The 13,367-nt window shown below is 47.6% G+C and overlaps 1 protein-coding gene across 5 annotated transcripts in view; it reads left to right on the top strand.

The window, feature by feature from the left end:
• The window catches only part of Arhgap44 (Rho GTPase activating protein 44), a 176,251-nt gene that overhangs the window by 161,161 nt on the left and 1,723 nt on the right, over nucleotides 1–13,367 (top strand). For 3 of the 5 annotated variants that reach the window (XM_047543049.1, XM_047543047.1, XM_047543046.1), the window contains 2 exons: nucleotides 3,603–3,760; nucleotides 7,464–7,841. In XM_047543049.1, the coding sequence (XP_047399005.1) occupies nucleotides 3,603–3,760; nucleotides 7,464–7,841 (536 nt within the window). Of the gene's footprint in view, nucleotides 1–3,602; nucleotides 3,761–7,463; nucleotides 7,842–10,725; nucleotides 10,778–13,367 lie in introns of all 5 variants that reach the window. The other 2 variants (XM_047543048.1, XM_047543050.1) reach the window with 2 other exon arrangements.

Genomic DNA, 13,367 nt, shown 5'->3' with positions numbered 1-13,367 from the left:
CATTTGGCTTTCTGCATCACGCTGGCACCAAATCAGCCATCTATAGCTCCCTGGCGTACCACCTAAAGTCCAGACCTTCCAAGAATTGCATCCCCAAGCAAACATAGAAGGTGGCAGCTTGCTAAAGTAGGGCAAGGAGTAATTTTCCCCAGCTCTCCATTTCCCCTTCCTGTGCCTTTCTAATTTTCCTGTTTTGAAATTTAGAATTTCATCCTTTCCCCCTCTCTCTCCTCTGCCTGTAGGTTTGTAGTGGCTATTTTTGCTGTTAAAAATGGATCCAAGTAAGGCAAGGGATGGTGATGACGTAGTCATGCTGGGCCTGGTGACCTTTGCAGGATTCTGCGTGGCTTTGTTTCCGTTCTTCTTAGGTGAAGGCGGGAGTAAAGTTCATTCCATCAATAGTTCAGTAAACATGAGCAGAAGTTTCTGTGTCCAGAGACAAGAGATACAATGACTGCCCTTAAGGGTTTCAAAGTCCAGAAATGGGTGCTGACAAATAATCCCAACCTGGATTATGCATACCCTGGAGCGCAGGGGAAGGAGACCCAACCCACTGGGGTGTGGTCAGAGCAGGGGACTCTGGAAGTGAGAACTGCATCTTGAAACAACTGCTGTCTGGTTCTATCTGTTACCAAACAATTCAGAGAACTAGGAAAGATGCTTAGAATCAGATGCCACTGTGACTTCTGTTAGGGAGGTGTGGCACTATGTCAGGGATGGATTTTTCGTTCCGGGGAGCCAAACCTTTTAACTCAGTCCTTTCCAAATACGCACTCACAGACACTCAGATTCCAACCTCCTAAAGAGGGGATTGCAGACGATGTTTTATTCTTTAATAAGTAGAAGGTCTTTTCACTGTGAAATGAGGAAATAAAGGGAATGGGATAATCATTGCATTTGGGAGGGGGGGCCTGACACAGTGTGCTGGGGTTGTTGCTGAGGGCTGCAACTCAGGATGCTGGTCCCACTGTGGTACACTTGCTGGGCTTTAGATCTACTTCAGAGGTACAGAGGAGGGCAGAGGGAGTTTGGTGGAGAAGCAGAGACAGACGGGCTGCTGACCAGGAGAGAGGGCAAGTAGACAGGAGATTAACTCTGATGGCCCCCTTTTAGCACATTCTCCCGTGTCTGTTTTAATTTCCCATTTTATAAAGGAACTTTATGCCATATGATGTTTGGCATATAAATGACATTTCTTTAAAAATGCCCTTGAAGATGGATGCCCCAGATTCTGAATGCATTCCAGGAACGTTATGGATGGGTGGCCTTGCAGAGTCACTCATGGGTAGGGAATGTCACCCATTGGCTCGAGTTTATTTCAAAGGTTAGACATATTGCTCCGTAGTGCTGCTTTTCCTGGGCAGTTGGTTCTGTGCTTTGTTTGGGTGGGTGTCAGTGTTCTCATTTTCCTGTTGCACCCTTTTTCTCTCCCTATGTAGATTCCTCCCAGTAGAAATGGGTATTCCATTATTTTGTTTTGTTTTCTGTTTTCTGGACATTTGCAGCACAGATGGTGCTTCCTGCAGTTGCTGGATTCCTGTGACAGCTCCCTCCTTCTCCCCTCCCGGCCCAGCCTTCCCTTATTCCCTCCATTCTAGGCTGGCCATTCTGTCCAGCTGGGTTCCGCCTCTGTTCTATTCCAATGCTTGGCATTAATGCTGACCCCAGACTCTGCTTCCTGCCCATTGACATCCAGCTTACTGAGTCATGTGTCCCCAGAACTAACCTGACCTCAGATATGCCTTTACCGTGCCTCCTTCATCTAGTGCTCCCAATAACCACCCTCTACCCCTCCTCTCCCATGGGGTCAGCTGCATCTATGCTGGAAAGAGAGGAGCCAGGCTAAATAGGTAAATACCTATTTCTGTGCTGGGGAAAGTGAAACCAGGTGGGAGGGAACAGAAAGTAAAGGTAGATCCTTGATTTCATGATAGATATCTAGATAACCACAGGAGGAGAGTCTGGAAGCCACCCGACCCCACACCCCCAGGAAGGAGACTTTTGGTTTGCTTGTTTGGTGGTTTTCTTTGGTTGATAATTTCATTTTCTTTGGTTTCAACTTCCTCTTGATGGTGACAGAGATGGGTGGAAGGGGAGGTAGATGTTTGGATTAATGCCTAGGTTCAAGGTGACCTTGAGACTGAAGAAGAATCAAAGATGAGTACTAGTCCAGTCTGAGTGACTCAAGGGTTTTCTGGTTTTTGTTTTGCTTTGTTTTGTTTTTCACTAATGAAATAGAGAAAGGAACTTTTTTTGCTCCTCTGGTTCCTTTGGATGTAAGATGACGGTTTCCTCTTGGAGAATTCCCTAGGTATCATGGAAAACTCATCCTACAAGGGAGAGAAAGTGTCGCCACCTTGAGTGTGATTTTGCCCTCCTTCCTTCCCATGGAGAAAACTACTTGCACTTTGATGACTTCCTGTTCCAGCCCAGCTCCCTGCTTCCAATCTTCCTCAGTTGGCATAAGTAGAATATTCTTATTGGTATTTCCTCCAAACGCTTCTTTGGAGTTTCTAAGTTTAGGGAAGAAATAGACTGTAGTTGCTTTTGTGGGGGAAGAAACAGCCATTGCTCTTGGTTTAGGTTCCCAGACTCTCCACACTACATTCTTTAAGGGCATCACAATCTATGGAGGATGTCAGATAGCTCCCAACTCCAGGGAAGCACCTCTCTTGATTCACCAGGAGCTACCTGGAGTGTTTTGTTGAAAAGGAGTGAGACCCTGTAGGGGAACATAAGGAACATAGTATACTGTCCCCTGGATAGCACGCGGGAGGCTGGCAGGAATGAGGATCTGCAATGTATTTGTGCTTGTACAGTAGAGTAGTCTGTCTCGTAACATGTACTTGATCCTCAGGTAAGGGCCTGAGGAAGAGCCTAGGAGTGAGGGAGGATCCTCTTAGGGACCTGGTGACCTTGATGTTCCTTTGTCAATTTGAGGGACTCAGGAGGGCCAGCCAGGTTCTTCCCTGCCATTGACTCTTACTTTCCTTTAAGTCTGGAGGACCAGGACTTGAAATGGCCCACATGTGGGAGCACAGCCTGGGTCTGCATTGACCCTACCAGCTTCTGGGGACCTGCTACTGAATTTGAGGATGTGGGAGTGATGGAGGCCATCACTGGAGAGCCCCATGGCCATGGGCTTGATAGCCTGAGGCCAAGTCGTCCTTGCTGGCACCCCCACCCCCCCATTGAATCCTCTTGGCTGTGGTACACCCTGTCAATCAAAGAGAAAAGAACACTTTGGTGTTCCAGTTTCAGAGTGTCCTAGAATGCCCATGTTGATGACAGGTTACAGTGGGGATGCTCTGCGGCCCTGCCCTTACATTGCTCATGGCCTCCTTGAGGGCAGAGGTGTGCAGAGGATATTGGCACAGAATACCAAGTGTTATAGCTCTGGGGGTGGCACCCAGGCCATGAGAGCTCCAAGAAGGGACAGTCACCTTGTGGGGCATCTTTGAAGGTTTTAAGACGGGACCAAGACAGACTAGAGCTGAGACAGAGTGGAACAGGACCCAGAACACGAGGGTTACATTTGGCAAGGCAGGTGCCGAAGTTGACTGAACTTGAGATCTCGTCTGTCCTGTGTGTTTCTGTTTCAGCACTGCTAAGAGCAAGGAATTGTCTCCAGGGTCTGGACAGAAAGGAAGTCCAGGCTCCGGCCAGGGGACAACCTGTCCAGGGACACAACCAGGGACACAGCCAGGTGCCAGCCCCAGCCAGCCGCCTGCAGACCAGAGCCCTCACACCCTCCGGAAAGGTATGTCACTGCTTCCCTTCCAGGCAGCTACAGGCCAGTGATAGCACTTATACTCCTAAAGACTCATTTCCATCATTAGCCTGGGTGTTTAGAAACTGAGTGGCTTAGCGAACAGTTCTGAGTCTGGGTGTTAGAGCTTAGAGAATTGAGCCAACTCCTGTGCCGAGGGTGTAGCTCAGTGGCGGAGCACTTGCCTGGAATGTGCAAGGCCCTGGGTTCCATCTCCAGCACTGCAACAACAGCAGCAAAACAAGAGATTAACCAACCCCAAATGAGACCATTTCACCAGCAGCAGCAGCAAGCCCATTTGAAAAGTGAGGGACATACATAGGGCAATGCTTCCTCTACAGCATATGATGCTACCAGTACAGAAATCATCATCTGGGTTGGTGTGTGTCTTCCCCAGGCCTGCCATGCCCTACTGCAGTGCATTAAAAGCTGCACCCCCATGCCAGCCCTGGATGGCTGCACCCCTCCCTGAATCCCTCCTGTCAGGGGATGAAGGGTGTCAAGACTGTATCTCCAAAAGTCCAGACCATCCATACCTGTTTTGTTGCTATGCTGATGCATCACTGCCAGCCAAAACTCTGTCACTGGAACCTGTGGTAAAAGACCCAGTTATTCTCTCTTCTGAGAATCACTCCTAAAAGCTAACAGTGTACCATAGGATAACATTTCTTAAATGGGGGGCTGGACTGAGTGTGTACTTTTCTGGACCCTCTGGGTTTGTCTCCACTTCTGTCACTCAGCAAAGCTTTTCACTTGTCTGAAATCATGTCATTTTTAAAATTTTTTTAAAAAATTTTTATTGGTTCTTTTTAGTTATACATGACAGTGGAATCCTTTCTGACATAATTGTGAAAGCATAGCATATATCTTGTTCTAGTTATACTATCTAATTTGATCTGAGTTCTGGTCTTTCGTGCCCTCAGGATGTGTTATACATGGGTTATACATGGGTTAGGACTGGTTATACAGAGCCAGGTTCATTTTACCCACACTTATCTACAAAGCGTCCCTTTCCAAACTTCCTGGCACCAGGCTGTCATGGAAGTTCCTTTCTCCTAGTTGGTCTTCATGCCAGTACTTTGATGTTCTTCATTTCCTGTTCATTCCTTTTGCATCCTACAAGTATTTATTGAACCCTACCATGTGCCAGGACTGTGCTTTCCGGAGAGGTTCAATGATAATGCAAGGGTAGTATTGCTAAGCTGGGGACATCAGGGCACTGTGGGGCCACATGGGACACCCTGTCCAGATTCAGGAGACAGGGTAGGTGACCCAGAAGAAACAACACCTTGATGGTTAAATGACAAGGGGACCAAAGTGGGAGCACTAGGATGTTAACATTCCAGGGTTTTCTCCAACACTAAGAGATTTTCCTTGTAGTATAGACATGAGATCTTCAGCACATCTCTGTTTACAGATCCTCCCCAACCCTTCAAGGTGAGGATGATGGCTAAGCCATTGTTTCATCCAGTAGAAGTGTCAGGACTTCTGTTGCTGCCAGTCAACTTCCTAATCCCAGTGGCAGGCTGACCCTTTTAGGTTTTGCAGCACATTGGACCTGTGCAGGGAATGTAGCCTAGAATGACTCAGGTCCCTTTCTCAAGCGACAGTAACTCAGAGTTGTTATTTGGAAGGATGATATTCTTCTCCAGTCCCCATCATTGCCCATTTTGACCCCTCTGTCTTTTAACCTCGTGCCTCCAGTTGAATATCATTTCTAGTCCTGCTGCTGCCCAGAAGTGGTCTCATCAGAGACACGATGATGTTACTGTGTCCTCTCTCTTGCAGCTCATTTGGGAGGAGCACATTCATGCTCCTATACCCAGGGTCTCCAGTGCTTCACATCTAGTGCAGCTAGACGTCCCGTCCCTGACCACACACTGTCATGAGCTACAGTAGCTACAGGAGTAGCTACTGGCAAACTTACTCTGTACTTAGGAAGTACAGGTGGAAGGTAAAACTGGAAAATTAAGTAGTTGTGACTATATGGTGCTTTACATATGTGATCCCACTTAATTATTGCAATGCCATGGAGAAAATATTATTCTTCCCATTGGATAGAGGAGGGTTTTTTGTTGTTGTTTATTGTTATTGCTTTTTAGAAGTTTAAATAAATTATACTAGGCATAGAGTGGGTAAGTAGCAGGATAGAAATTTGACCCCAAGTTGGTAGGACTCTAAGGAGCATGTCCTGTTGTCCACCCACAGAGGGCTGGATGAGCCAGGGAAATACTTGAGAAATTTCTGGCAGGTTTTATTCCATGAAGGGGTGCGGAGTGTGGTGCGGGGAGCAGGGATGGAGGAGGAGGCCCTGATGCCTCCCTGAAGATTTAAAAGACGGTTTCTTCTTGAATCAGTGGTACCCACATGCAGCCCTCAATTCTAAGAGATGAGTGATCATTTTCTTAGGACTTTTGCCCATCAGTCACATCTCCTGAATGTCTGACTTTCTGTCTTTACCCATTCACTGTCTGCTCAAGGCATCATGTATTCATCATCCTTTAGAGCGATTAACTAAATAAAGAGAGGGAATGAAGGCAATGCAAAGGAGATTGGGGCCATGATGTGCTTTAAAAGGTGCAGTCAGATTGGGGACATAGATCAGTGTTAGGGCATGCAGGAGCCCTGCATTCAGTCCCCAGAACCACAGAAAAGAAAAGAATCTTTCAGTCCATCTGTCCATGCTCATACCCAGAGGGTACAATTCTTGAAAGGAAAAGAAGATTGGAGGGGACCCACATGGGAGGAGGAGGGGGACAGAATGAGGGTGGATAATGGGTACCAAAACTCAGTTGTAGGGGGCGGTAGTTCTGACATTCTCCAGCACAGTAGGGTACAGTAGGGTAACTATAGTCTGTAGCAATTAATTATACACATCAAAATAACTAGAGGAGATGAGTTGGAAATTTCCCAACACCTGGAAACGATAATACATGAGGAGATGGAAATACAAATTACTCTGGTTTGATTATTATGCACTGTGTGCATGTGTTGAATTATAATACTGTATCCCATAAATAAGGGAAAACATTATATGGCAACTTAAAAAAATGAGGAAAGGACTGGGGATGCAGCTGTGGCAGGACACTTGCCTGGCATGTTTAAGTCCCTAGATTCCATTCCCAGCACTGCAAAGAAAGAAAAAGAACCTGTGATCCAAGCACAGAATTGAGGTGGGGAGCATAAAGCAGTGGGGGCAGAAGGTTCTGTGACCAGAGGATTTGCTCGCATACAACTTTTGGGAACCAAACACCACTGCGCAGGTTCAGCCAGTTTCCTGACTGGCCCCAAGGTGAGGGTTCCACTGTGACCACCTGAACTCAGATCACTCTCGTTGGACCTGGTCTCACTGACTGAGAGCCACAGTGACACTTCTTCCCACTGGGAAATCAGTCCACCACCTGTGGATGGGAAATTCGTTCTGCAGTTTGGCAGGGTGTGCATATATAGATGGAGGCAGAGATCCAGAAAAGAAGGAGAAATTAGTTAACAGATGGAAAGGCAGGAAAACTTGTAGTTCTCTAGTTCATTTTTAAAAATTGTATTGGCTATTCTCAGTGTGACAGGAGGCCTAGGGCAGGGAAGTGGGGTGATAGGAGGTGACTACTTTGAACCATGAAGCCTGTGCTGACAAGTCACACTGATGGGCTTCACTAAATAGCTTTGCATTTTGTTGTTGTGTTTTTTCTTTCAGTTTCAAAGAAGCTGGCACCAATTCCACCTAAGGTCCCCTTTGGCCAGCCGGGGTCTGTGACTGACCAGTCCACTGGCCAGCCGTCCCCAGTCAGCCTGTCTCCTACTCCACCAAGCACCCCATCGCCCTACGGACTTAGCTACCCTCCGGGGTACTCCTTGGCCTCAGGCCAGCTCTCCCCAGCTGCAGCTCCTCCCCTGGCCTCTCCTTCTGTCTTTACAAGCACTTTAGCCAAATCGCGACCCACCCCTAAGCCCCGACAGAGACCCACTCTGCCACCTCCTCAGCCTCCCACAGTCAGCCTCTCTGCCTCGAGTCCACAGTCCACGGAGCACCCCATGCTGGATGGCATGTCCCCTGGGGAAAGCATGTCTACAGGTAACCAGGCCACAGGCTCTTTCAAATATTCCTGTGAACCTTAGCAAAATGTGCCCGGGGGAGGGCTGGCAGCATCACTTCCAGTTAACAGTTCCCATTTACTATGAGATGGCTGTGCTTTTGCCATGGGCTGTGAAAAGATGATCTTAGAAGCCCACCTGTGGGACCCAGCTCTGGAATCAGTTGTCCTGCATGGGGCTGCCTGTGGGATTTCTCATGGTCTGAGCCCACCAGCCCAGGCTTCTGTTTCTGCTCTTAACTTGGGAGTTTGAGCCTGAGTCCTTTGGAGTGGGGACCCAGGAGAAGCTGGAAGCTGATTATGATCACAGAACAGCTGGCATCAAAACTCAGGTGAGGCGTTGGGATTCCTTTGGACAGAGTCCCAGGAGCTGAACAGATTCAAGTGCTTATGGAGAAGATAAGCTAAGAACCAGAGATATTCGTCCCTAGTAGTAAAATAAGCCTTGTTAGAAAAACGTGTTTCTCAATATGTATTTAGAGAGGGGTCACTTTCAGAAAAGATGTGTCTGCCTTTCTCCCCACCAGTTGCCTGCTGCAATTCCTCTAGCGGCTAGTTGTCTAAACCCACAACTACTTAGTTGAGATTTACTTTGAATTAAAAAAAAAAGACGGAGCTATATTCCCCAGGGGAAAAAAATGTGTAAATACGTAAATACACACACACACACACACACACACACACACGCACGCACATACCATAAATTCTTCCACTGTTGAAGAAATGGGACATTTTTTAAGTGTTCCCCCAGACACTTGGACCACATAAGATTATAAAGTCAGGGTCAGATTTTGTGGTGGCTGCCACAAAATCATTTGAGCATTTTCCTTATTCAGGAAGACAGGCCAACTGTTGGGCTGTGTCTTGGAATAAAATCAGTCCATTCGCCTCAGGAAAGAGCCTGGGCATGACTGTGGAGTGTTGTCACAAATGGCAGGGGTGGAATAAACACACACACTCCACATATATATACATGCATTCAGGTGCCATAGGTACATATACCACACGTGCATACATACCACCCACACATATGTATACCACAGGAACCACATACATGATTATACCATACATACATACACAAAACATACCACATGCATATGCTTGTCACACACATATACATATACTACACCCACATAAGATACATATACACATACCACACACATGTGCAAACCACACATGCATGCACACCTCCCACACACACACCACACATATATAAGCCATATGTATATACATACTACACACACCACACATACCACACATGCATGCATACCATCCATAACCACATATATGTACATACACCACACCTGCATACACACCACACATGCATACCATACACCCTGAATACATACACCACATACACATGCATACCACACATGCACCTGTCATGTATCACACATGCCATACATACACTACACATGCATGCACATGCCACATGCCTACACACATGTATACACATGCATTAAATACGTACATACACTAAGGCATATACACTGCATACATACACATCCCCCACATACATACGGTACACATATACCACACATACATACCACACACATGCATGCCACATGTATATACATAGATAGGCATGCACGGATAGATACACCACACATACATATTCCACACACATATGCCACATATGCATCACATACACCATGCATACACACATCATGTGCATGCATGTCATATATACATGCATATACATACCAAATGTATACATATGCCACTTGTATGCAAGCACCACATGCATGTACTATGTACACTCACACATGCTCCATGTATATATGTATGTCACACATGCCAACACCACATACAAAATGATATATCCAGGGACTGAGGGTGTAGCTCAGTGGTAGAATGCATACAGAAGACCCTGGGCACAGTACCCAGTATCAAAACAAACAATAAAAACCACACACCCATATACATCAACCATGCCACACACACATACACATGACATACTTGAAAGAAAATGCTATGTTAGGTCCTAGCGTACACTAGAATCTCCCGCAGTGTCCTCCTAGAAAGCACCATTCTCTGCCTTAGCTTAGATCGAAGGCCCACGCCTGTGAGGTCCAGCTCCTTGCTGCCAGTGAAAACCCTAGGCAAATTTGCAAGTGTTTGCCTTGGGTCAGGAGATTTCAATATTATGGGGAAGAGCCATCTGGTGATGTAGCTTCTCTGTTTTTGGATGTGATTAATGTTGAACGTACAGCTGCTGTCATCCACCCTGAGGCTTATTTTTAAATTAAGGCAATTCCTTCCTGAGAAATGGCAGTGAGTAGCACACCTTCCTGTAGTTCTTGGGGAGGTGTGTTTCTGAGGGAGCCATGATGTAGAGGACAGTCGCTGGCCTGGGGAGACGACACTTGCCTCAGGAGCTCACAGTCACATGAGTAGCCCACAGCTGCTTCTCCAGCACACCACATCTGCTGATTCTCCAGCCACCCCAAGTCCAGAGCACAAGCGTGGCCCATAGTGTGAGCCACAGAACGAGGAGAGGATGTCAGGAAGGCAGAAAAGAGCAGAACGAGAGAAGCAATTTGGGGGCAAAAGTGGGTGAAGGCAAGGAGGGACAGTGTCCTTGTGACTTGAGGTGTGGAGGGATTCCCTTCCCATCACACAGGCTTAAGATCTGATCGTCAGTATCAACGACACCCTCTGGTTCCTGCATTCCATTTTGTTTTGATGTTCTTTTGAGAGCAGACCATGACTGTGTGGTATGTACGGGTCTCTGAGCCAGTGTAGAACCTGCAATGCTTTGATGTGGCCCATCTGGGACCATTACACTCAGCACAGTGTTTTTGTTACATTCATGTTTCATCGTGTTTATTCCTCTCTCCGAATCCTATCATTGTGTTCTTGCAGCTGTGTGACATGGGTGACGCAGTGTTGGATACGTGTGAGGGGGATTTTCAGGGTAAGCTGGCCCCGGCCTCACCTCCCTCCACCCTCCCAGCCAGCCAGGCCGGCTGCCCCTGCCCCCTGCTGCCAGCGCCCCAAGAGCTGCCCCTCCTCTCTGCATGCAACTCAGACAGACCGACTGACCGCATGGCTGCTGCACTTTTACCAGCCTCCCGCAACCTCAGCAAGATGAGCTGACCCAGGAGCTTACTGAGATCATTGGCCTCTTTTCCTTTTTCTTTCTTTTCATAGGAGCTGGGGGAGAAACTCAACAAATGGGTTTAGCTCTTTTTTCCCTATCCTCTGGCTCACCATATCACCTCCTTGCAGCTGCCCTCCTCTCCCCCTCAGGTTTAGAATTTGCAGGGGTAATAGATCTGTTCTTCATAGGGTGGATCTGCTGGAGGCTGTTGTGCCCAGCACGTTAGGAACATGCTCTGCACACTCTTTTAGGAAGATGTCCTGATGGGCAGACTTACCTGGTGTGGCTTTCAGAGGGTCCAGCACATGGTCTGTGGCCATGAGCTTGTACCAGAAGATCTCAACCATCAGATTCTGCTCCCCATCACCTCCAGTACTGGGGATTGAACCCAGGGGTATTTTCCTTTTACTGAGCTGCATCCCCAACCCTTATTTGTTTTTTTGAGACAGTGTCTCGCTGTGTTGCCCAGGCCGACCTGGAACTGGTGAGCCTCCTGCCTTAGCTTCCTGAGTCACTGTGTCTATGTCCAGCTCAGACACAAATTCTAATACCTGTCTTCTTCCAGGCCATGAGCTGGCAAATCCTGAGGAATCCTTAGAACTCATTCCACTCACCTCCATAATAGTTAGCCAGATCCTTTCTGTCCAACTCAGTAAACAATTTGGGAGCATTTTTATCAGCATCTGCTTGGTTCCCTTCCCCTTCTGCTCTCCCTGAGCAGATGCTCAGGGCTGGGAATGTGGCTCGGTGGTAGAGTGCTTGCCTAGCATTCTCAAGGTCACCTGGGTCACATCCCCAGCACTGGAGGGGAAAAAAAAAAAAAAAAAGTAGATATCCAAAGCTAAAACCTAGAATGTTAAAAAAAAAAGCCACAAAAATGAGGTGTTTTTGCCTTAGTAAGAAGCAGGGTCGAGTAACCCCAGGTTTCCTCAGCACATGGTCCTGCATCCTAGCTACAAGGGACCTGGTGCTCAGAGACAGAAGTCTCCTAACAAACATTTCCAGAGCGCTTGTGAAATATGAAAAAGAAATCGCAGCAGCAGTTTCCCTCAGAATACTAACGAGGGCTTCTTCCCCTAAATCCCATCCCCTTGCCAAGCAACCTTTCTCCCACTGGGGTCCTTTAAGAGAATAGTGGGGGTCATAAGTGTCTGTGCTAGGATCAGGCGGTCTCTCATGTCATGTCTACACTCCTCTCCTTCCTTATTTCCATTTGACTACTCGGTCTCAGGGAAGGTAAGAAGTTGTCCAAGGCCACACTTGTCCTTGAGACAGAACTGGAAGTTAGAATCCAACCAGAGGAGCCTGTGTTCTTCCTGATAGGAAACCTCACCCAGCAGGTGACCCCAGGCTGGCACAACCTCCCACCTTCAGAGGAGAGATGGCCACAGATGCCCTGCAAAGCCCACAAGCCATCTGCTGCAGGAGAGTTGAGTGGCACTGACTGAGCTGAGCTTCAAACCCCAAAATCTCTGCTCCATCAGGCAGCAAATGAATGACAGGCTGGGATGACAATTGGAGGACTATCTGGGGGATGGGATGAGAGAGGAGCTTTGTCCCAGAGCTTCCATGTCTGTATAATGTCTTTTAGGACAGTGTCCAAGTGTATGTCTGTACTCTGAGCATGGTAGTCCTCAGTCTGAACATCTGTTTTACAACAACAAAAGTAAAACTCCACTTTCCAGGAGTAGCCCAGTGCTGCTCCCCTGCCAGGTGCAGTTCTCTGTCACTTGAAGTGCAGTTCCCACTCTGGGTTGAGAAACCAGGCTAAGTGAAGTTCAGAAACTCAGAACAGGAGGGGAAACAATAAGACCAAGTTCACCTCCCACAGCCCCCCAGGAGTCAGCAGGCCTGGCCTTCCGGGGTCACTGCTCCAGGGCCATTTCCAGCATGGTGTGTACATTGGGTTTTGTGTGTCAAGCTGCTGGCTCTAAGGACTTGTCTTATTTTTGCCGACAGTTGTCGACATGCTGAACCTGTTCCTTCTGTTATACACTTTCTGCTCCGTTTTCCAGGAAGAATGACCTTTCAGTGCCCCTAATAAGGATGTAACCAGAAAGGGGGGTTTTGCTAGAGTAAACCAGTAAACCAGGAGTTTACTCCAGCTACTACAAGGTCCTGAGGAAGACCTCTCTGCCTTGCCTCCATGAGCTGTCCCCAAAGCAGCTGTTTCTGAGTGAGGACACTGATTCAGGGCTCCCCCATTGTCACATACCCTGTCCCTACAGACTTGAGGGAACTAAATGCAGTCTGAGCTACATTCCCCCAGGATCCTATTGAGACCTGCCCAAGAGCATCCCGCTTATCAGGATCCAAGTGCAATGAGGCTGAGCTGTTCTGGCCGTCCTCCCTGAACTACTGTGGCAGAACCTGCATCCTGCCATTTGGAAGGTAGAAATGAATG

The sequence above is a fragment of the Sciurus carolinensis genome, chromosome 3 (assembly GCF_902686445.1).
Source record: "Sciurus carolinensis chromosome 3, mSciCar1.2, whole genome shotgun sequence".
NCBI lineage: Eukaryota > Metazoa > Chordata > Mammalia > Rodentia > Sciuridae > Sciurus > Sciurus carolinensis.
Note: the sequence above shows the minus strand (reverse complement) of the source record. Positions and strands in the feature narration are given on the sequence as shown.